General features: G+C 39.0%; 1 protein-coding gene across 1 annotated transcript in view; it reads right to left on the bottom strand.

The window, feature by feature from the left end:
* DYNC2H1 (dynein cytoplasmic 2 heavy chain 1) overlaps positions 1-24,978 on the bottom strand; it is a 144,528-nt gene that overhangs the window by 21,815 nt on the left and 97,735 nt on the right. Inside the window, exons 76-85 of the mRNA XM_083608904.1 lie at positions 24,687-24,847; positions 23,338-23,463; positions 22,576-22,686; positions 21,513-21,668; positions 20,193-20,268; positions 18,914-19,125; positions 18,066-18,170; positions 5,688-5,804; positions 446-655; positions 180-269 (exon numbers count right to left, since the gene is read on the bottom strand). Coding sequence (XP_083465030.1) covers positions 180-269; positions 446-655; positions 5,688-5,804; positions 18,066-18,170; positions 18,914-19,125; positions 20,193-20,268; positions 21,513-21,668; positions 22,576-22,686; positions 23,338-23,463; positions 24,687-24,847 — 1,364 coding nt within the window. The remainder of the gene's footprint in view (positions 1-179; positions 270-445; positions 656-5,687; positions 5,805-18,065; positions 18,171-18,913; positions 19,126-20,192; positions 20,269-21,512; positions 21,669-22,575; positions 22,687-23,337; positions 23,464-24,686; positions 24,848-24,978) is intronic.

Here is a 24,978-nt window from a genome sequence, read left to right on the forward strand (position 1 = left end):
CTATATGTGAAAGTGTTATGTAGACAAAACTGTATTTGTGGAAGACTCCAATACAAGCTACCTAGAGATTGTCTTTAATAAAAGAAAGGTAGGTATGAATATGAAATATAAATAGAACACACGTGAACTTTACTTTTTATTATTAAAATTCTGAATCTTAGAGAAATATTAAATTGTACCTGGATAGCATGCGCTCGTGCTACAACAGCTCTGAGATATTGCAAAGGATCTTCTGGGCCTTCCCATTTGCTCTGCCATGTTACGGGGCACTGAAAGAAGAAGATGATAATAATTGCAGGCATTGCTGAGCTTTGTGAGTCACACAAGAACCTAACTGAAGATTAAAACTTGCACTTATCTAAATTAGTTGGCTTTGGTTCAAGCTTGCCATATTTACAGAATAAAGATGTATTATGTACAACGAGAATTTAAAAGAAGACCTTACCTTTTGGTTTAGCAAAGCACTTGCTAGTTGTTGTACTTCTGAACTCAGCAGCGAGGTTCCTCTGATGACTTTACTGAGAGCAGCGAGAGACAGATGAATACTCTGAACCAAGCGAATGGCATTGAACTGTTCAAGAATAATGAATGAAAGGATTGGAGATCCTTGACGCTCAGAAGGAGGGGACACCTTCTGATGAATCAGATTTGAATTCTAAAAGGGGAGAAAATGTTATTCAATGGGGTGACACAGGGTATTATTTTGTCCCTAATGCTATTCAACACATATATGAAGCTGTTGGGACTCGTCACTAGCGGTTTGGAACAGGGTATCATCAGTGATACTAAATTCTATTTCTCCATTACACTGGAGTCAGGAGAACCTGTACAAGCCTTGGTCTGGTGCCTGGATGCATTGCTGGACTGGATGGGGGTCAATAAACTGAGCTTGAATCCTGGAAAGATGGAGAATGTGTGGGTGGGTTGTTCCTGTGTCCAGGAGAACACAGGACTGCCAGTTCTGGATGGGGTGGCACTCTCTCTAAAGGAGCAGGTACACATTGTGAGGGTACTCCTTGGCACATCTCTGTGAGCGGCGTCCAATGTGACCCATGTGGCCAAGAGTGCTTTTTGCCAGCTTTGGCTGGTACACCATCTTGTAACATGACAGCCTGAGCACAGAAGTGCATGCGTTGGTAACCTCAAGCCTTGATTACCATAACATGTTTTATGTGTCATGCCTTGCATCTTGTCCAAACGCTTCATCTAGAATGCACTAGCAGCAAATGGTCACTGAATAATACTCCTGTGCATTATGAGCAGACGTTGTTTGTTTTCTGAGACAGGTCAATTATGAAATTCGGTTTTATTCCTAGCTAAAAGGCTACACACACACACACACACACACACACACACACACACACACCAGGAAGTAAACAATGTTTTAAATAGACTCTAACAAGTGAATTATACATGATGAACCTGAAACTCGTATTTTGGGGAAACATCTGATGCTGTAGTTTAAATGCAGCTAATTAGTGCTTCCTCTTCAATAATCAATGTTCTTAAATCCCCAGAACTCTGCAAATTGCTCAGCTAAAGCCATTAACAGAAGATTACTTCAGATACAATTTTCTGTTTCCTGATTTCCCCCAAAATCAAGCTTTGAAATCATATTATATGTAATGGGAAAAGCTACACAGGCTATAAGTCTTTACATAAATTATACATTTACAGCATAAAATTTTCTTTTTTGATAATTGTACAATAAGATCAGTCATTTTTATCAGCTGGTTTTGAGTCGGTTCTGATGATATGCCAAGCTGATGTGTGTTTTAAAAAAGCTATTCACACAAGCGAGTGTGCACCTCTCTTCCAGCGTTCTGGCCAATGCTTGTGATGGCACTGAGACAACTGGCAAGCACTCAGCACTTATTCTGAAATTTTATAAAACTACATTTTATTTAATTAATAAAACCATGGGAAAGTATGTTCAGAGATTTCTTCGTTTGACTCACAAACCATGGAGGACCAAAACATTTATGTATATGGCAAAAGGTTACATTAAAGCAAGCTCTTCTCAGATTTTTATTAGAAACAGATTACATATATATGATTTTACCTATTGTTTTAATGTAGTCCAATTTGCATTTACACACACACACACACACACACACACTTTGTGGAAAGAAAGTTACAATTGAACATGCCAAACTATTTCCACAATGGACTAATTCTTGCTATATGCGTACAAGTGTGCTGAACTAAATTTCATAAGAGCACAGTGGCTGACTTATTTAGAATTTTAATTCAATACGTAGGAAAAAGTTATCAATCACATTTACTATATGGTACAGCAGTGACAATACTTTCATCGCCTGTCAGTTTTTACCAAGAAGTTGCTTCAGAAAATGGCCTGACGGCTGCAACTGATTTAGGTGGCTTTTCATGGGCTTCATTTACCACTCTCTTTCCAGTCACCATTGTCAAAAGAAAGGAAAATAAATAGGAAAGCTCCGCCAGAATTTATTTTGACAACGTTAGCACACCACATTATTCTTGTTGTCAGCTGCGCTGTTCCCACATTTATATAGTGAGTTTCTTCACCACCAATCCATGTCACTGATAACTACTAGTGGGGGGGAAATCACTACACAATGGCTCACACAGTGGGTCCTACTAGATGTTAAGGTCATGGGGTGGGAAATTCATCATGGTGATGCCAATTATTACATATATTTAGGTGCCAGGCAAAAACATTGTTCTGCCAGCCCTTCGGCTAATTCAATGATCTATGGCCTTTTAAACTATGTACGGGTTATTGTATTTATTTGTTATTATGGTATGCATTTTTGTGTTTTTATATTGTAAACTGCCCTGTGATCTTTGGATGAAGAACTGTATAGAAATGTAATTAATTAGAAATTGTATAGAAATTATAATAATAGTAATAATAATAATCCATGTGGTGAATATAAGATCCAGTCCAGATTCAGTTATCATGTACAGTCATATCTCGGGTTGCGAACATGATCCGTGCAGGAGGCGCGTTTGCAAGCCACAGCGTTCCCAGCCTGAAGCGCTGTGTCTGTGCATGCGCATGATGCGATTAGACTCTTCTGTGCATGTGCGTGACGTTGTTTTGCACTTCTGCGCATGCGCCAAAACCCGGAAGTAACCCGCAGCGTTCATAACCCGAGGTATAACTGTACTCATTTCTAGTGATAGGAATTTGATACATAGACACAAATACACAAATTTCGCAACACTTTTGCATTCCGTGTCTGGTTTTCATTAACCTTTCTTGAAAACAGCACAGATGATCTGAGACTGCCACAATGTGTCTTCACTGACTACAAACTACAATAGGATAGAAGCCTTAGTGGTCAAGTCATTTTTTTGTGCTCAGCACCAACTCCAGGACTGCCATATTTTAAACAGTGAAAATCCAGACAGAAAAGTTGTTGGGGGGGTTTTTTTGGCTTGCCCAAAGTTGTGCACAAGGGCTTGCTGGGGAGTTCCTGCAGTTCAGTGGCACTTAGAATGCCTCTATACCAATTGCAGCATAAAATCAGAGATTTATATTGCCACACCCCAATGCCTGTGACTCAGTTGAGAGGTAGAGCTTTTTCTCTGACAGCATGATCAGAGACAAATAAATAGGCTGTGTGGTTGCTATGGTGACTAAATTTGTGGACCCTTGAAAAATCCTCACAAACTGTTGCAGAGACTCCTAGTAACAGTATCATGCAAATTACTTTTGTAGGGCTACATCAGTTTGGGCATCTCCTGCTCAAAAAAGGGAAATAATACTTTTAGAGAAACTTTGTAATGATAAGTAGTTCCACTTTAGTGCAGTACAATGAAAGCAATTTAGTTTATTGACTACAGAACTACACCCCAAGCATTACAAACATATGCATCATCATTATTATTATAATATTTTTTAAAAAAATGGCTACGCTTTGCAGAACTGTTCATTATAATATTTAGTAACAAAAATTCTGTAGTTTAGTAAGCTGTGGAGAGATGTCAAGTTTTCATAATTTTCATAGTGAAATATATTTTAAATATACAATAATGTGTACTAAAGAGAACTATTACAATTATTTCAACTCTGCAATGTTTCCTCACTTAAAAATTAAAGTATTTCAAAATTAATTATAATTTTGAGGGGCACAAACGGCACTTAATGCTGATTAGTATTCTTAACTGAGTAATTTTTAATTCAAAATGACCATCAGAAAGAAATGTGTCTATAGTTAATCATATTGATTTTAATAAAATATAAAATGCAGTGAGTAATTATGTAGATTAAAAATGGAAAGTGATTCATCCAAAGGAATTTGGAAAGAGGCATCTATATTAAAAAATATTCATAGTTTTTCAGGTATGAAAGTATTATTTTTGGTTGGCAGTTTCTACTAACTGAACCAGGAAGATAATAATTATGGTCCTTACTTGAGCAGATCTGCATACATATCCCACAACTAATGGTTTTCAAAGTCAGTTTTGACAGTGCCAACAGTCAACCTGGATTATTTCCAAGCAATGATTGAAAATGTCCAAGCCCAGCACATCAACTCACAACTGAGATATTTGGCTACAACAGATAAAAGCTGCAATGCTGGCTTAAGAAAGGGAGCACCACAAAAATTCTTTTCAGGTGTTACTCATATGCATTTACTAAATGCGCAAAGGGGAAGGAGGATCATCTACAAAGGTGTGCTAAAAGCTGGATTCAAGTGGAATCCTGTATGTGCTGGTCAATACTCATGACAGCATTTCCACACACTGATGCTATTGGCTTCATCCAATTCATTGCTTATTTGTTTAAATTTATATTTCCCACTCACAGCAATGACTTAAGGTTGATACTGAAAGGGACATAATTCAAATTTTGGCTTTGGAATAAGCTCAAGTAACTTATGTCAGCAGTATAAACCTAACATGTTTTCTTTTTGGTCTCTGCCATAGTCACTATTGTCTCCTAAATGTACAGATTTCTCATCCATTCTCACTCCAGTTATCTAATTATTGTACCCATTTTTAAAACAATATCCAAAGAATACATGTACTATTCAAACAGATGATGAAAATCAAAGCTAATTTACATAAACCAGTATACATTGCAGAATTTATTTTAGTCAAAATTTAACAAGGACCTGCAGATCCCTTGAATATGCCACAATGGTACAGAAAATAGAATCAACCCATACAGAAAATATTTTTTTTAAAAAAAAAATCTAGTCCTTAGCCAGCTGGAAGTTTTGCATTAAGTTTTCTACCAATACTCAGAATCATATATAACTCGGATTACTGGTTGTCTAAAGTGGCTCACTAAATCTTTACAGAATCTTGAAATGATGAGACATGCTGCCATCAGTATGTGGGTTGAAAGGTCCTTACTTTTCACGTTTTTATCCAACTCCTCAATTATATTGAGCAGCACCACTTCTGGAGATATGCTCACTACCTGTGAGGTGATTTTACTTGTCTCTTGAAAAATTTGTACCGAAATGAGGTCTACCTTACTACAACCTGCAGCCACATTCTTTTCTCTCACAGAAAAAAAAATGCATCAGTTGAAAGGAGTCTTTGGTTCCAACAAATCCATGAAATCCATGTTGTACTGGAATTCCCTTTTTGTGGAATGCCCATCTTTCAAATGAATGATATAGACATTTTACCTAGACTGTTCTATTGAAAGTAATACTGAAATCTTTACCAACAAATGACCCTCTTACCTGATTAAGCTTCTTCCATAGATTGAGGACTGGAGAAAGCTCATTAGACCAGATTTCCCTGTCAAATTTGCAGCCAGCAGTTACAGACCGGCTCAAGATCCGAAGCTGTGAAATTACCTGAGATAAAAAGATAATATGACAGTGTGTGAACACTTAGACAATTCTCTAGTTAAGTTATGGGTATGTCAAATAAACAGAACTGTCTTCTGGAGGTTGGGGTAGAATCAAGCACTTCAAATCCGACTCAAGGCTGCAGTACCCTAACCAGTTATGCATGTATATTCATGATGGCAATACAACTATAGCAATCATAAATATGTGCAGGATTTAATCACATATTATTGAAATTCTTGTGATATGGCAGGAGAAGGAAGCAAGCATGCATTGTCTTGCTCAGGGGTCGGCAAATTATGGTACGCAGGCCGGATCCGGCCCACAAACGGTTCTGCAACCGCTACTTGGATCGGTGCAATCGCCATTTTTTTTCCTGGGCACCATTTTTTTTTGCGATTCACACACACACACCCGGACTAAATCTCCCAGCATGCTCCGAGGTTGCTCAGACTTCCGCGATACTGGCGAATCCGAAGTATTAGCAACCTCAGGCCTCCTCTCCACTGGCTGGTTTGATGTGAGCTGGCGGCCAATGGCGACCCTTCCCGAGGCTCGCTGCTCCAATCGGGGTGAGGCGCAGGGCAGGGTGCCTTGTTGACATCTAGCTCCGAGAAAGGAGGAGAAGCGAAGGAGTGGGAAGAAGCAGGAGCAGAGGGCCTGCAAGGAGGGAGGAAGAGGAGGAAGACCCTTCTGTGCTGCTCAGCGGTGGCACATTAGCAGCACCATCATGGACACCCCAAGGTAGGGGCCTTTCCCGGCGGGGTGACTGCAGCTGCTCCGCGCAAGCTGAGACCCAGGGGTGCCCCCTCCCCAGCCCAGCCTGCTCCGTCTGAACATGGTGAGTAGAGGTATCTCAGCTGCTCTGTCTCTAAGGGAGAGAGTGTGCGCATGCGCGCACATGTGGTCCAACCCACCACAAGTTCTGAGGGACAGTGAACTGGCCCCTCACAGAAAAGGTTTGCTGACCCCTGGTCTTGCTGCTATCACTATTGAGGCACATTTGTTTGGGCCTACAGAGACAGGCAGCTGTAAGAATGCCATGCACACCCCTCATGCGCCTGTCTTGCAATAAGACTCGCTAGAGGCTCTGGTGAAGGGAGGAATCTTTCCAACAAGGAATATTAAAAAAAAAAAGCTGCATTTATTAGTTTTGATCTTAGCAAGAAATCAGTATTTTATCTTTTTTTAAAAAAAGTTCAATTGGGATTTTTTGAGGTTTAAGTGGGGTAGTTTCATTTTACTTCACCCTTGTTGGAACAATAAAATATCTATGAATTGTTATGCATTTTTCTCACAGCAATGCAGTAGCATTGCCCATACTGACATTTATTTATCTTATCAATATTTACAGGCTGCCCTGTAACAGAGCTGTCAGGGTAGCTCCCGAGAAGAAATGAAACAATTTTAAATTCAAGATCAATAAAATAGCGGCATGTTTATTTTCTGTTTACATGTTATTTAAAATGGTTGTTTCTTCTAAGATTTTAAAACCACAGTGTAGTTCCTGTTTTGCTTGGCCACACAGAACTTTTGAAATAAATAAACATTAATCTTTCTCTAGGGCAAACTATTTAGTTGTTAAATAGTCAGAATTATCCACTTAAAGTCCACCAGTGCATTTTTGATTGATTTTCTAATCTTGAAAAATGTGTGATGATGCACTGTTTCATTTTCTTTGTTTGTCTGATAAATTATGTACTGTTGTTTGGTTCAGTGAAAGCAAATTAAAATAATTTATCAGACTTGCTAGAACATGAAGCCTCACTAGTTGGTAGTCTGTGGAAGTATTATTTTAACTTTTATAATTGTTGCTATCGATTAATTTGCTAAACATTGAAGAAAACAAATTCAAGCTTTAAAAAGAACATAGACACAAATGGGGATATATTTTTTTTAACATTTCCATTCTCAAACTAGATACAAAAGATTTTGAATTTTGATGGAAATGCATCACTTAACTTATTGGGAATGTTTTGTTCCCTTGAAAATCCAAAATGCAACCTTGCTTTTTCTGAGCAGAAGCAATATTTCTGCTACTAGATAAAACAGATTTATACTAAGCCATATACCGTATTTTTTCCGTGTATAAAACACCCCAGTGTATAAGATAACCCCTAATTTTTGAGCCCAAAATTAAGAAATAAATATTTTGAACATTCTGTGTATAAGAAGACAACCAATTTTAAACTTAAAAAATTGGGGGGGGGATATATTCTTATACAAGGGAAAATACAGTAATTAGATGTCCCCCTCCTATTCCTCCCAACATATATAGGATTACAAAAAAAAAATCCTGTCAAATGAGTATATTTTATTGCACTCATATTAGCCAAACTAATCTTTATCTGGTCTCTTAAGAGGAGCAAAATGAAGGTGAAGACTAGTAATTATTTCTTTCAGAGGCCAAAACAGAAAAAAGTTTCTCACGCACATAGCTGAGTGGTTAACATAACACCATTTTTTTTAAAAAAAGCTCAGGGTGAATCCTGGAAGTTACACACTGGTTACTTTAATGCTTGTTTCTGGAAAACTGAAAGAGGGGAAAACACTCTAAACCACTATGAAACAATAATGCACTCTGTTTCTAAAGAAAAGAACCCTCAAACAAGCAAAGAAACCACCTTTGTATATAAAAAAAATCTTAGCTTGTGACTGAAGTTCTTGCAATCTAAACAACAATCTAAGCACTAGCAGAAAAAGTGCTGTGGAGTTCAAGTGAGAATGCAAAGGGCAAGCTGGAAGCCTGGAAAGCAAACTTGGGGTTAGAAAGGCCAGAAATTGAGGAGGTGCTTGCACCCTATTTCTTCTTAAGAAAAGTACAGCCTTTTCCATGGCACAATGAAATGTTAGGGCTGAAAATCCTCTCTCATCCTGAACTTCATAATACTATGTGGCAGTCCTAACAGTTATAGGAACCCACCTGAGTTAAATAATTCTACCTTACATTCTAGTTCATGGGCAGGCAAACTAAGTCCCAGGGGCCAGATCCGACCCAATAGCCTTCTGAATCTGGCCCACGGATAGTCCGGGAATCAGCATGTTCTTACATGAGTCGAATGTGTGCTTTTATTTAAAATGAATCTCTGGGTTATTTTGTGGGGAATAGGAATTTGTTCAATTCCCCCCCCAAAAAAAAATATAGTCCGCCCCCCCCAAGGTCTGAGGGACAGTGGACCAGCCCCCTGCTGAAAAAGTTTGCTGACCCCTGTTCTTTCCCATCCATTAATGAAAGAAGTCACTAGATGCAAAGGTTGATAGGAAAGGCTCTCTATACACATGAATAAAGAAAGGGTAGATTTTCACAAGAAATGTGCAATTTAAAGGATAAAATCTGAACTGGAAAATAATATATGAACTAAAAGTTGCTTTAATTTTTAGTAACTACATGCATATGTTTAAGTTAATTTTTATGTATATAAAAAATTGATTCTGTTTTGTCTGCAATGTAGTTTAGCTACAGATTTCCCCTACTCTATATTAAATATGGCTAAACCATTTGTTTATTTAAGCAAATCTATTCAACAGTTTTAAGAAGTCACAGAATGTAAACATACATTAAATTCAAAGATAAGTGACAAAAATGAGTTTTGTACAGCTTCTGCAGAATTATCTCTTCAAAACTCTGTGGCAGACTTTTGTACTAAAGTACAAAATCTTTAATGACTTGATTATTTTTTCTTATAAAATCAGCCAATAAACCTTCTTCTACATTTTCACCTCCCCATCAACAGGAAAATAAAAAGGCAAGTACTCTACTGCCACCTACCATATTTAGTTACTGTATAATATATGTGACAGAAATGTTATTTCCTCAGATCTTATCACCTTGCTTGAAAATATACTATTTTTACCATGTTAATGGCAACAGACAGTTTTCAAAATAGGTAGCAGCATCTAAAAATTATGTTATGTGCCCTGAATAAACACTAGCAAAGAAACTCATGAAAGATGACCCTGATTCAATCCAAACCCAGAAAACCTATTTTCAGTCACATGGTCCACTTTTGATGAATGTAAAATGGAGCCTATTTTCCAATGCAATGATTTCCTGCCTCTACTTAACTGCAAGACTCTTTGGGGAGGTACATATAAACAACTTGTTCTTCTAGCCTTTTGCTGGAGCAGGCTGAGGTGTCAAATGATATTTTGCTTCATCTGTACTTTACTGGCTTCCATCGTCTGAAAGAATAACTTTCTGACAGTACACACAGTGGAATGGACTCCCTCGGGAGGTGGTGGAGTCTCTGTCATTAAGCAGAGGTTGGATGTCAATCTGTCATGGGTGCTTTAGCTGAGTTTCCTGCATTGCGGGGGGTGGGACTAGATGCTCTGGGGATCCCTTCCAACTCTACAATTCTATGACTGTAACTGCTGTGCTTACTAATAAGTATAGGTAAAGGACCCCTGGACAGTTAAGTCCAGAATTCAACTATGGGGTTGGGTGCTCATCTCTGCTTCCAGGCCAAGGGAGCCGGTGTTTGTCCGCAGACAGCTTTCCGGGTCATGTGGCCAGAATGACTAAACTGCTTCTGGTGCAACGGGACACCATGCCGGAAGCCAGAGTGCACGTTTACCTTCCCATTGCAGCGGTACCTATTTATCTTCTCGCACAGGTATGCTTTTGAATGGCTAGGTTGGCAGGAGCTGGGACAGAGCAACGGGAGGTCACTCCATTGCATGGATTTGAGCTGCCTACTTTTGATCGGCAAACCCAAGAGGTTCAGTGGTTTAGACCACAGCGCCACCCATCTATATCTATCTATCTATCTATCTATCTATCTATCTATCTATCTATGTGGTGCTGTGGTATATGCTAGCACAGTACTTAGTGTTAAGGATACATCTGTACTGGACAAAATTATGGGTAGGTCCATATTGGAAACCTCAACTTATGCAGCGAGAGGAAGGTTAGATAAGAAGCAATAGTGCACTGTTCTATGTCAGGGCTGGCAGCTTGAAAGCACACTCAAGGTAGTTAACCCTGAAGACAGGCAGCACATGGCAAATGAGCGTAGAGAGTGCAGGGTGAGGCAAAGCAGCTGGTGGACAACAAGGTCTGAGGATCCGTAGAAGATTCTGAGGATTTTATGCCAAGGTGAAAGCAGAACACCTTCAGCTCTTGTGCCAGCTGACAAATGGCTTAATCATACTGGCCATGTCAGCTAAGAGGCTGCAGTACTTCCTTCTGGCTACCTTCATTGCCAATGGAAAACACGTTCAAGACACCAGTTGCTCGCTAATTTGGCAAGCTGACACAAGTGTTGCTAACCAGCTCTCCTTGTCAGCAGTTCTACCATGAGAGAACCATATCTGAGGGAGTGTGGAAGAAACTGGCTGGATCAGATCCCTAATTTGCAGTACAAATAATGTTACATGGAAGGAAACCTTCAGTCAACATCCTTCCAGAAAAGAATGCTAAAGACTTAAGCCCTAATGTTAAAATCCTTTGTCTCTTGTAATTTGACACTCCTGAAAATGAATTGTTTGTATTTTGGGAAGCTTCCTGGTGCTTAGTTAGATTTAATGTTTGTATTAAGTTAAGTATTTAAATCGAGGGTTACATGAAATCCAACGTTTTAAAAAAAGAAAACTGGGATTCTTTCCGTAAGCCTGCCATGAAATGTGTTTTTAAGTATGAAAAATTAAACTGCATAAGCTTCCTCAGTGCTTACACCAAATGTCATTTACATTTTTTATCATTTATTTACTTATATCACTGAGAACTTGACTAAGGATCTGTTAGCATGAGACAGTACTAAAGATTCGTAACTACAATAATGGCACTCTTTGTCAGGATAGTGAATATTATGAGAACATAGATTGTCTCAGTATCCTTCCAATATGCATTCTAGTCTTGTGCATGTCCAAACTATAATTTATGGCAGTGATTTGCAAGATGAGGTTTTTACTAAGTATCAGAAGTAAAATGTGCAGGCTTTATACTATGTCAAGGAACTGCATCAGCATATTTTTCAAGGGAATTAGGTCTTAAAAGCTTGAATACAAATCACAGGAGACATGCTAGCTTATGCAATTTTAACTTAAGCAAACTAAAAGCGAACCTCTCTGTCACAGTGAAAAACCCATTCATTCTGCCAGCTGTGAATATGAATATCATCAAAGTTCAAAACTATGTGCCACTTGTTTCTGTGAAGAGGCCATGTACTGCATTTTATTAGGAATACAGTCAGTTAGTCTTTATCTGTATATAACCGTAAGTCATTACAAATAAGCCAAAAATGAAAAGAAAAAGGAGACCAACAAGCAAACTGATGGATATACTGTGTGTGAATAAACCAAGGGAGTACATTCATTTGTTCTGTCCCAGTTACAAAACACAAGGAGACATAGACCCGGTTTGCACCCCTCCTTGCACCTAAGAAACCTGTCAAGACATGCAATGCCACTAGATGTTCCATGGGTAGGTAAAATATTTGAATAGGGCATATGCATGTAAAATACAGCATATGAAGGTCTACAGATCACATTGATATTCTAGATAAGATCCATTATTTGGCCATAAAGTCTGGGCCTACATACAATTGATTTTATACATGAACGCTATAATGAAGCATTACACCCATGACTGAAGGAGGAAGGTTCTGCCAGTTGGGAAGGCACTTTCTAGCTCCCCCACCATACAATAAAGTGATGATAAGAGAGTTGCTGCTGGGCATGGATGCTGCTGTGAGAAGCAGAGAAAAAACTCTGCTAAAATTCAGGCTTTCTTCTCTCTCTGTGCAGCTGTGGCAGCAGGTGGAGGGGGGACAAAGGAGAGAAAGGAGCTTCTTTCTCCCTTTCAGCCCCGCCCCCCCCCATGACTGCCACAAACTGCTCTCTGAAGTGCCCCCAGTCCATTGAATATTGCTGCTGAGACAAGTGATGGAAGGGGGAGATGCTTCAGAGAGCAGTTTGGCAAACTTCTCTCTGAAGTGCCTCCCAAACTCCTTTAAAAGGGGGTGGGATAGCCTGTGAGGGGATAGGCAGGTGGGTGGGTTAAGGTATAAAGAGAGGATGGATTGGCCACGTGTTGGGGAAGGGGGGTTGGCAAAGGGAATGGCAAGGGGAGCGAACAGGGGAGGTAGCCCCTAGTAATAAGGTATATTTGTCTAGATCCAGCAGCAGCAGCAAAAACAGCACCTCCTCAGCATCTGTATAACTTGCAGGCAGAAAAAATGTCCTGGTTCTGTCCAGTCATTTGTTACATGGATTTATTCTGCTTTGCATCTCACTCCTCCAATTTAACTAAGAATGTATAGTAAGTTTGTTTGCATGTAACACTAAGTCAACAGGGACGCGGGTGGCACTGTGGGTTAAACCACAGAGCCTAGGACTTGCTGATCAGAAGGTCGGCAGTTCGAATCCCAGCGACGGGGTGAGCTCCCGTTGCTCGGTCCCAGCTCCAGCCAACCTAGCAGTTCAAAAGCACGTCAAAGTGCAAGTAGATAAATAGGTACCGCTCTGGCGGGAAGGTAAACGGTGTTTCCGTGCGCTGCTCTGGTTCGCCAGAAGCGGCATAGTCATGCTGGCCACATGACCCGGAAGCTGTACGCCGGCTCCCTCGGCCAATAAAGCGAGATGAGCGCCGCAACCCCAGAGTTGGCCATGACTGGACCTAACGGTCAGGGGTCCCTTTACCTTTACCTCTTTAACACTAAGTCAAATCATTTTCAAGCTGCCTCTCTAGTACTGGAAGCTAAACCATGGCTTGCCTTAACATCTGTTTAGCCTCAGTTATGCTGTTTTCTCTTCCAAACAAACCACAAGCAGTAAGCCCAGAACAAACCTTGGTTAATGCTCACTGTTTGTTTGGAGCAAGGCAAACCACAAGCTCTGATTTGGATGTAACACAAAGCCAAACCAATGTTTCACTCTCAGTATTGGGCAGCAGGAGGAGGCAGGGGGCTGAAATGGTCAGCATGTTCTCACTATGCACCAACATGTAGCATGCAGGTGGCCCAGAACATTGATGCAACACCAGTACACTGGTAAAGCACCACATGCACTTGACAGAACCCTACATTCAATCTCATCTCATCAAGTAATTGTGTTGTGGCAGTGTTTTATGAATGTGCACTGGGCACAACTACACAAGTGCAAAATATGGCTCTAAAGAAGCTGGATGAGATCACAAATACAATCACATAAAATTGCTTTTGTGGTGTTTTTCAGTTTGTACAAGTGCACATATATAAAGAAACTCAGACGAAGGAACTGAAAGCTGAGGGAAAGCAAGTATGCACCCTGCACAGAAATCAGAGATTAAAAAATGGTACAATGTAGAATTCCAAATGCATTTGTTCCACTGAGGAAGCAAGTGCAAGTAAATCCAGACTCTAAAATCTAGGATGAAGCCCTCAATATGAGATTCCCATAAAGTTGACAATAACGGAGGTAATGAAAATATTGTCTATTGTGTTTAGGCCACACATACGTAAGCACTGGTAGACTAGGATTCCAAGGTTTTTCTTCTGAGAAAGGCATTGCATAGAAATAATCAATCTTCCGATAGCTTTCCTCAACAGAGGGAAATCAGCTCTTTAAATAACCGTATTTTTCTGTGTATAAGATGCCCCCATTTGGGGGGACTCCAAATTAAGAAAACACCCCTCAGCATTACCCGTGTATAAGACGAGCCCCAATTTTAAACCTCATTTTTTGGGTAAAAAAACCTAGTCTTATACACGGAAAAATACGGTACTTTGGATATATATGATTCAGGATAAGAAGATGGTACCATTTTGAGAAACAAACTTCTCAGATCATCATGCACCATTTAGAAAAACAACTAGTTGTTTGGCTAAGAGTTTTCTTTTTTCTTTTAGTAATGCTTGTTGTCAAGTATGAACTGGGTCAAGGTGTAGTCCAAGTGGTAAGTGCCAAAGCTAAACTCCATATCTGAAATCTCAGTATCTTTATATCAGAATTTAAACTAACATGGGCTAAGGGCAGGTTTCACTTTTTCATAGTCATTTTTCGTTATTATAAAAATGCACACCTTATTCATCAAAGACTTACAACTACTGTATTATCTGCTGTAAATGGCTGCTGCAACATGATGCAATGTTTCAAGGGCATCGTAAAGTATCTTTATGACAGGAATTTGCAAAGCTGAGGCTCAGAGCCGAGTTCAAAACTCCATATGGCAATAAGATAACTGAGTGTATGCAGTGGCATAGCGTGGGGGGTGCAGGGGGGGCCGGCCGCACCGGGCGCAACATCTGGGGGTTAGGGTTAGGGGGCGCAAATCCACAGGTTAGGGGGCACAAATTACTTGCCTTGCCCCGGGTGCTGACAACCCACGCTACGCCACTGAGTGTATGATTGAATAATAAAAAGCAAACAGTACTTTATAAATGATTTCTGTATCCTCCAATTAAGTGGACTAGAAGAAAACAGTGTGAATTTCATGGTTCAGGTCATGTTTATGAAAGGGTAATTTGCAGAGATCCTTGCATACAGTAATAATCGTGTCTGTGTGCATTTATATACCAAAGACACATATGCAGAATGTCACTAACATTGCTTAGAGAGAATACTGGAGTTTTGCTGTTGACTGACTATGCCACTCAGTTCGGAAATGCATTCGTGATGCAGTAAGATTTCAAAGGGGATCCCATGACTCTGCAGTATGCTGCATTGTGCTGCAGCGTATATTTGTATTCTGCATCAAAGAAGGGCCAGCATGCTTCAACAATGGCTTTCCATGCAGAAAACACATTACAATTGAAATATAAAAAGCTAGAAATAAAAATGATTGTTTAAATGGTTAATTAAAGGATCACCAATATGATCCTTTCTCTTTACTTTTTGTTTAGGATGAAATGTTTAATACAGCAAAATGCATCCTGAAATAACCACCCCTTAATTCAGCTCACCTTTCTTATATGTTAAAGTAATTTATCAGAGGGCTGGATCTCCTGATAAAACAGGGGCTTTTCTATTGCTTCTGATATATCTTGTAATGAGTGATTGTGTACAGTATTTCTTCAGTTAAGCAGCAGTGAACTGAACTCAGACTTTGATAAGCTGCAAATGGGCTCACAAAATGAACCAAAGAATAAGGCTATAACTCCTTTCTTGTCAAAAATGATTTACGGCTATTAATTGTCAATTAATCTTCATTAAATCTCAGAGAAACTCATTACACCTCAGTGTAACTGAGCTCTAACACAGACATTCCAAACATTTTTCACAGAATAAATTTTAAGCACTTGCATTTTCCTGTTCTTTTTGAATCCGAGAACAGTGCACCCAATGCCCATCTCTCATGGATGGTTCAGCAGGATACCATGGTTGATGCTATCCAAAAGTCACCAAGATCTAGTAAGACCAACAAGGTCACATTTCCCCTCTCCCTCTCCCTTTAGATGTCATCTATCAGTGCAACCAAGACAGATACAGCCCCAAACATATCTGGAGTGGATCTAGATAGTTTCCTCCAGGAATGCCTTAGACAGCACTATAGTAAGTTTTGTTTAATCTCTGAATTAAATCTGCAGTCATTGTTTTCCATTTCTTTCTGTTACCAGAATCAGAACATTAGAAAATACACCAGATTTAATGGAACTCGTGTATGAACAAGGTAAACTGATACACAGCTTTATTATGGCCATCTTTATGGTTTGTCTGGTGAGATGTTAGCTGCAAAAGCGTATCTCAGAAGCTAGCAGATTCTCACCTTCCATTTGCCTGGTGGAGAAGTGAATGCACACCACCAAAAGCAGCACTTTAATTGACTTACCCCAAATAGAAAGACATTAAACAATTGACTGGAGTCTAACATTGCACTCTAATCACTGTTGCAGAACCTTCTTTTGAATATGTGTGCTGACAAGCAACTCAATTTACAATTAATATTGTTTGCACGCCACCTCAAATTTTGAGCAGTGCAAGATTCCAAGGTTCCAGGTGCGAAGGACAGCAAAGACTGGTGTCTGTATGATATATGGCTTATTTACACGCTCACACATATACACCCTGAGCCTATGATGGAGGGGTTCACAGCATTAACACCCCAAGAGGGTTTTGCTTCTTCCATAGTCACAAATGTGGCAGAGCTCTGGCTCCCATCTGTCCAGCCTGCAAGCTTCTAATTGTCTATCATTAAATAGTTGAAGTAACTACTACATGATACTATTTTGTTTTAGGAAAAATTAGCTCAGCACATTTAAGGTTTAGAGTTAGAAAGTATGTATTGGAAGATGGTCTTTCTAGCTGCAATCCCCTTTTTGTATCCTAAAATAAAGCTGCAATCCCACACACACTCACCTGGTTCTAAGCCCCACTGAATATAGTGAGACTTACTTCTGAGTAGACAGACATATGATTTCACTGTAAAACTGATAACTATTTTCTCTGACCATAGATCTGGCTCTGTGTCAATTGTTCTAAGTTAATTTCTTTCTGTGGTTCTTCCAATGTAGCTGGACATATTCTAGCTAGTTATACAAACAATTCACATGAGGAATGCTTTGCCTGCTAAGTTTACTGAAAAAAATTCTTTAATGTAACTTGGAAATATTAAATAAAAACTACCTAATATTTGATAGCATGTGATTTCATAAGATTCTATGTAGCTGGGCTACCAGTAATATCATGAGGAGTGAAATCTTCACAAAATTACAGAAAGGGGTCTTTATCATCACACTTCCCATTACAGTGATACCTCGGGTTAAGAACTTAATTCGTTCCGGAGGTCCGTTCTTAACCTGGACTGTTCTTAACCTGAGGTACCACTTTAGCTAATGGGGCCTCCCACCGCCACCGCACGATTTCTGTTCTCATCCTGAAGCAAAGTTCTTAACCCGAGGTACCACTGTACCACATGTGATATATCAACATGAGAGAACCAAAGTTCCCCAAATCTATAGCAGAGCGGCTGTCCATGACTCTACTGACAGATAAGATTTCCTCCTCATATGAAGAGAGAAATTCCTTCTATATATAGAGTCCTGGATAAGACAGAAGAAGTAACCAACACCTTCCTTATATTCATAGGATCAGCATGGTCTATACAACACAGGTTCAACACAACTGTTCTGAGTATGAAGAGGCGTCAGATCCTTTATCTGAATCTCACCACCTTTGATCAATTATCCTTCAGAATGAATTATTTTCCTTACTTTTCCCTAAAAAGGGAATGAGCCTGGAAGCAATAGATCTCACTATCACAGGGAACCCTGTAAGATTTATTTTTGAACTGATATGATCTTTTTAGCAAGTGAGATTTGACATCTTGATAATAAACAAACAAATGCTTACTAGAGAACTGGTCATTCGTTGAGATGAGCGAGCAATGTTGGCAGGCAAGCCGAAGAAATCAGGTTTATCATCTTCTGGAAGACTTTCAATAACATGACGGTAATCCTATGCAAAAAGGAAAACTGGTATTCAATATGTTAATAAAAAAATATCCGAGCACTCTTATTTTAATGAAAGGAAGAGAAACATGTGGGTAATATACTTTGGAAATAAATTTCAGATTTAGATTTCAGTCTTTTAGTTATGTTCTTAGCCAGGTGAGTTCTGAATACACTAATAAATATATAATTTTGAATGTGCCCATAGATATGGTTAATATTATTAATCAATCTAAGTGACACAAAATTTAATTTTTTAAAAAACTTAATAAGCTTAAACTTGATAATAAAGTACCTAACAATAAAATCATTAGGGCTGTAATCCTATATACATTTCCTTGGGAGTAAGTTTGCGTGAGCTCAATTCAATTTACTTCTGAGTAAAAATTCTTAGAATAATGTGGTGATTAACAGTAAAACAACAAGAGTTGTTTTTAAAATGCAGCTTATCATATGCTCAAATCAGGAAAAGATGTCTGATGATTACCCACAATCCAAAAAAACCACGAGCCCAGCATTTGTATTTTTTATAGCTGTACTACTAGTTCTGACAGAATAAGGTAGCTATAAGTCTCTAAGTCTGAGATTCTCTCACTTCTGGTCAGCCTTCAACATGCCAGGAGCCATAATAAAACCAGTCTTTAGTAGGTCTACAATTAAGCAACAAGAAGCATAATCACCTGCCAATTTAATAAAGCCAAAGAAAATTAATATTATTTTAACATCTGATAAGAAGGGACACATACTCACCAATATATTGCAGGAGCTAGGGAGAGTGATGGAATATGGAAATCTGCTCATCTTCTTGCCCCGGAAATTTGAGTCAGCAATGACTCTGGAATTAAAAAACTGTTCCAGGTATGATCTAAGGACTCTCATATCAAAGTAATTATCTATACGACCTCCATAAATAGCATTTTCCAATAAACCATGCACGAATTCCCACTGAAAATCTTTGGCGCCTGTAAATTATTAAATATAAAGCATGTAAAAATATGGCACAATGGCTTGGTTTCGGATTTCATCATTAAAGCAATCTTTAATACAGTGGGCAAATAGAATCTGCCATGCAGTGACTCATGTCTATGCAGATGACCTAATGTTTTCGTTTAACTATGACATTACCTCCATTATAGATCCCTAAGGAGCCTTAACCATTTTGGCCTCAGGGACATTAGACAGTCCCTCTTTCCTTATAGCAAATCATAAGTACCCCCAGCAGCTGAGGACACACTCTAGAAAGTGAAATCTATAGAGTGGTACCTCAGTTTATGAACTTAATCCGTTCCAGAAGTCCATTCTTAAACCAAAACTGTTCTTAAACCGAGGCGTGCTTTCCCTAATGAGGCCTCCCGCCGCTGGTGCCCTTCCACCATTCAGATTCCGTTCTTAGACCGAGGGAAAATTCTCAAACCAAGACACTATTTCCAGTTTTGCGGAGTTTGTAAACCAAACTGTTTTTAAGCCGGACTGTTCTTAAACTGAGGTACCACTGTATATCAAATAAGAGAATGTAAAGACCATTTCTTGGAGCATATTCCCAAAGCAATAGAACCCCCCCCCCTTCTCCAAAGTGCAGTAGGAATGAGAGACAGACACTTCAAATGGAGATTCCTTTTTTTCTTACCTCTTTACCTTCCTTCCCCAGTTTCAACAAAAACCTTCTACTTAAACTTTCTCTGTGTGTGTTTTTAACGTAGTGTTGTAGCTCTGCCTAACTTGGCAGCTAAAATATTCTTTTCCAAATATTTTCTTACATAGAGAAAATTCATGAATTGTTAATGTAAATATGCTCGTGAACTATTTAAGAATTAGTTTTAAACCACCCTCCAAGGAAAGTCTTGTTTTGAATTAGGACAATAAACAGTATTTTGGATCAATGGCTTTGGTGCTTCCCTAGTCCTTTCCGCAATTGTTATCCTTCCATTCCTTGTTAAGCTCAAATATGGGAAGCTCACATGGATTTATGGTTTTAGCAAAATGAAGTCAGACAATGAAATCAGAGTTCCCTGAGAACAAGATGACTCACCTTCAAAGAGTCTGTCAATAATGTCATACCCTGCACGAAGATCAGATAAAGAAAATTCATAAAATTTGGTCCAGCCCTATAAGAGAAAAGGCAGTTTCTATTACTCATTATTAAATGTGCATGGCCATATGATGATAAGAAAACGTTCAAAACTATGTATCATGGAGAAACATAGTAAAAAAAAAATGTAAAAGAAAACAGTACTAAGGCGCCCTAGACCAAAAACGTTCTACAGGTCTGAGTGAATGATTACTGACCAGTAAATAATGAAAGAACTTCCAAAACAGCCTGCTAACCCATAGATTGCCACCACCCAGATTTCTAGGATTGCTAGCTATCCCAGAAAACACACAACACACTGAACTTCTATGCCATTCAGGTCCTACATGCAAGGTAATGTTTCTGAGCAATGCAGAGATCCAGAATTCTTAATTAATTTACAATGCTTTTAGCCTGAATTTTGGGAAGAAGGAAAAAAATGCCTAACATTGAAGAATAATGTTATTTTCAAATGCTTTAAAATTCAAAAGTCTCAGAGGGGAAAAAACCCAAGTGTGAGGATCCAAATTAATCACAGGGGCACCATACAAGACAACAAGGCAGGGTTAGCTTTGGAAAGTGAGGAAAGAGTCTTATTTCATTTAAGTCATGATGACCTCTCAAAGTAAAATAAGAGCAAGTATCAATTTTGTGGGGGGTAAAAAAAAAACACCCCAAACTTGCCCTGGACAGCTTTCTCAAGGCATAGTTCCAAATGAAACAAATTGTAAGAATTTATGACAGCTGCATGGCCTGCAGGCATTTAAAACAGCTTCTTTCAACCAAAACTCCAGTTTGGGAAAACAAACCCCAGTTACTACATTGTAACAGTTCATTTTAGTACAAGTAAACAGTGGAAGCTCGTGGAGTTTATCGTGGGATCTTCTGTTAGGTGGACATGGAACAACAGCTATTATATGAAACAAGCTGTTTCTTTATAAAGCTTCTCCCATACAACAGAAATAATGTTAGCTTACAAAAAACAAAAGTTCACTGAATTCAATTAGATCTACCCACCCCTTACTTTTTCAGCACTGGTCTTTATGGTTCAATCTTTATAATAATAAATAATAATATATTTTTATTTATACCCCGCCCTTCCCGGAACAGAAAACCAGGCTTAGAGCAGCTAACAACAAATTTAAAACACTTAATTGATTTAAAATCAAGAAAGGGAAGGTGCACAATTTATTTTAAAATTAAAAATACATCTGAAATGAAAGGAAACAATTAGCCACCAAAAAACAAGACAAAAAAATAAGCAATGAGTAAGACACATACCTGAGGGATATAATTCCTTCTTTCTTGACATGCAGCATGAAACCAAGCCAGGCTAAAGAGAGCATGGGCTCGAGACAAATTCCCTTTTTTGCTAATTTGCTCTGGACTCCAGGATTCATAAGTTCGCAGTAAGTTCTTTTTCAAGCCTGGAGGTGCCTATGGAAGAAAATAAAGTCTTAGTATAAAAATAGTATCTGCAAGTAGAAGTCGTGCAATAGGGCTTTACCTTTCCTGTACTCCTCTTCCCGCTACAGCCCATTGTGACACACAGCAGGGGACACAAAGAGTTACAATGGAGATGTTGTTGTTTAGTCGTTTAGTCGTGTCTGACTCTTTGTGACCCCATGGACCAGAGCACGCCAGGCACTCCTGTCTTCCACTGCCTCCCGCAGTTTGGTCAGACTCATGCTGGTAGCTTCGAGAACACTATCCAACCATCTTGTCCTCTGTCGTCCCCTTCTCCTTGTGCCCTCAATCTTTCCCAACATCAGGGTCTTTTCCAGGGAGTCTTCTCTTCTCATGAGGTGGCAAGTATTGGAGCCGCAGCTTCACGATCTCTCCTTCCAGTCAGCACTCAGGGCTAATTTCCTTAAGAATGGAGAGGTTTGAACTTCTTGCAGTCCATGGGACTCTCAAGAGTCTCCTCCAACACCATAATTCAAAAGCATCAATTCTTCGGCGATCAGCCTTCTTTATGGTCCAGCTCTCACTTCCATACACCACTACTGGGAAAACCATAGCTTTAACTATACGGACCTTTGTTGGCAAGGTGGAAAAACTGAGAGCAGGAAGTCTGCCCCTCTTGCACAATCTGACTCCCAACGGTTTTTGCCAATTCTCCCTTCACGCTGCAGCCCTCATAGCTAAGAACTTTACTGAGTGTCTCCAACTCCCAAAAGAGGTTTTTCAAGGGCTGCAGTGAGAAAGAAGGCACAGGAAACCCCAAATTCCCCACTGGACATCTGCTCATATAACTCAGAATACAATCCTATGTGTTGCTTTAGGTGTCAATTTATTTGTTAATTCCCCACTATGTTATATTTCACTGGTAATTTAATCTTGCCTCATATGTTATCTTCAGACTTGACTGAAGCAAAATAGGAGAAAATTTAGAATGGACTTCAGCAGTCAGCCAAAGACGAAAACCAGGCTGGGGTTGCAGATTATTCAGTTCCTGTAGAAAAGAAATGTATTTATATAAACAAACAAACATTTAAGCAACACCACTGATGCACACGATTCCTGTCTGAAAACTTTGGGCAATAATTAATATTTTAACACACCAAAAGGAAGCACAAGCCTTATTCATCCAAAAATAATTTCAGATTAATTTTAATGTTGACTTAAGCAAAGGGCGGGAATAAACCAGGATCTGAAACTACGGTTTGGTCTTGGCTTGTTGTCACAAACTATTGTTTAAAAAAAACAATTTCTATGAATTTGGATGTTATTGGGAACTGCAGTTATCTTAAAACTCACAGTAAAAGCTTTCAATCTTCTGTTCCATGTAGAACAGGAGAACAGGAGGAACCATGGAAGCACAAGGTTTGTGCAGACTCATTCACATAGTGGGAAAACAAAGTTTCTGGTTATGTCTGAACTCAGCTTCCAACAGATTCCTCTCTTCTTTTGTTGTTTGAGCCCTTGGAGCACAGTACATTTTTCTAAGCAGCTGAAATATGTCATATTTTTCCTAAGGAAATTTAATGCATAGTATTTCAATGGTTTAGTATTTTTAAATGGGGGGGCACCATATTCTTTTCAATGCATAGGGCTTCTGGAGATCTTAATCTGGCCCTGCTGCTGAACACGTGTATTCTCTTACCTTTTCTAATATGGGAAGCCATGACACAACCAGATGCAAATTCTTCAAACAGAGCCATTCTCCATTTCGTGCACATTCTTTTACAGTCTGAATAGCTAGATCAGCTTGGCCCTGGCCCATAGCAACCTGCAAAAGACAATCAAATGTTCTAGTTTATCATGGATATATGGTTTTATGTATCGTTTTTTAATTGGACGATGGGTTTTAGCTGTGTTTTATCTCCAATTTTATTTATAGATTGCTTAGAGTGATTTTTAAATAAACAGAATTCCCACACTATGACACTGTGAAAATGCACAATATGGTAAGTTTAGAATTGCTATTGGCAGTTATTTGTGAATCATTTTGGACCACATCATCTCTAGTTAATGGAGACAGATTGCAGCTCTGTTGGTCTCATTTACATTTGTTCTGTGTCTTTATTGTACACAAAATTACTTCAGTGTAAGCTGAAGGGTCCTTCCTCTTCACTTTACATCTAATTTTTATTAGAGGGAAGCAGAATAGCAAGTTAACACAGCTTCCATCAGTCTTTGCATAGTGTTGTACAACTTTCCATTTGGAAGATCTAGTTTTTAGCAGCCAAATATATTAAAGTAGACTTTCAGAAGAAGATATGGCAAACAGGAAAGGATTTCTGTTTCATTCCAGTATATTTATTAATAAAACTTGTATAAAAATAGTGCATTTGCTGGCCCAATTCAAGCTGCTGGTTTTAAAGTGATAAATATTTAGGGCACAGAGTATCTCACACATCATCTTTGCCCAAATGTTCCCACCCACCCCAGCTTTGAGATTTGTTATTGGCGTCATACTAAGGATGACATTATTTGAAAACAGAAAGACTAGCAATCACCAGGACCAGGGCCTTTTCAGTAGCTGCCTCAATTGTTGTGGAATGGCCTCCTCCAGGAGACTTGTTTAACCCCAGATCATGTCTCCTTTCAAGGAAAATCTTTTATAACTCTTGTTTTGTCCTATTGCTGCTTGATTTGTTCTGTTAGGGTTTCATTAGTTTTGAAGTTGACTTAAAATTGCTTTATTCGTGGTTATCATATTAAATCGTAAACCAATTTTAAAAGAGCAAATAGAGGTATATAAATCTACTAAATAAGCAAACAGGTCTAGCCATCGATAATATTCATATTTCTTTAAAGGCCTGTGAAAGGAGGGGTGGGTGCTCTGAGAGCTAAGCTGGTCGGGGGGCCCTGCCAGGGATTGGCCACTTTTTTGTTTCTAACAACACTCCTAGCCCTGGGCATCAGACAAGCTCTGCATGTGCCTGCATGAACCCTTACCATGCAAATAATTTGTGGGCTTTTTAATGCACTGACATATATGAAACTTACCTGATGGTAGCACTCCCCATTTCTTTCAACACTTGCAAGTTCTTGTAATTCCTGAGAAGGATCAGCACCAGGAGAAATAATGATCAAGATAGGTTCAATTTCTAGCGTTTCTTTATACAAGCGTTTCAGATTCAGTGGAGGAGGTGACAACTCTTTGATCCCTAGAAATGGACAAATATATATATATATATATGAATTTTAAAATACCAGTAAAGTTGGGAATGCATTCTGAGTAGCTACCTCTTTGCATCAGTGGTTGGAATAGACTAGTTTCCCAAGTTCCCGATTTCAC

The sequence above is a fragment of the Podarcis filfolensis genome (genome assembly GCF_964270895.1).
Source record: "Podarcis filfolensis genome assembly, chromosome: 4".
In the NCBI taxonomy this organism is placed as follows: domain Eukaryota; kingdom Metazoa; phylum Chordata; class Lepidosauria; order Squamata; family Lacertidae; genus Podarcis; species Podarcis filfolensis.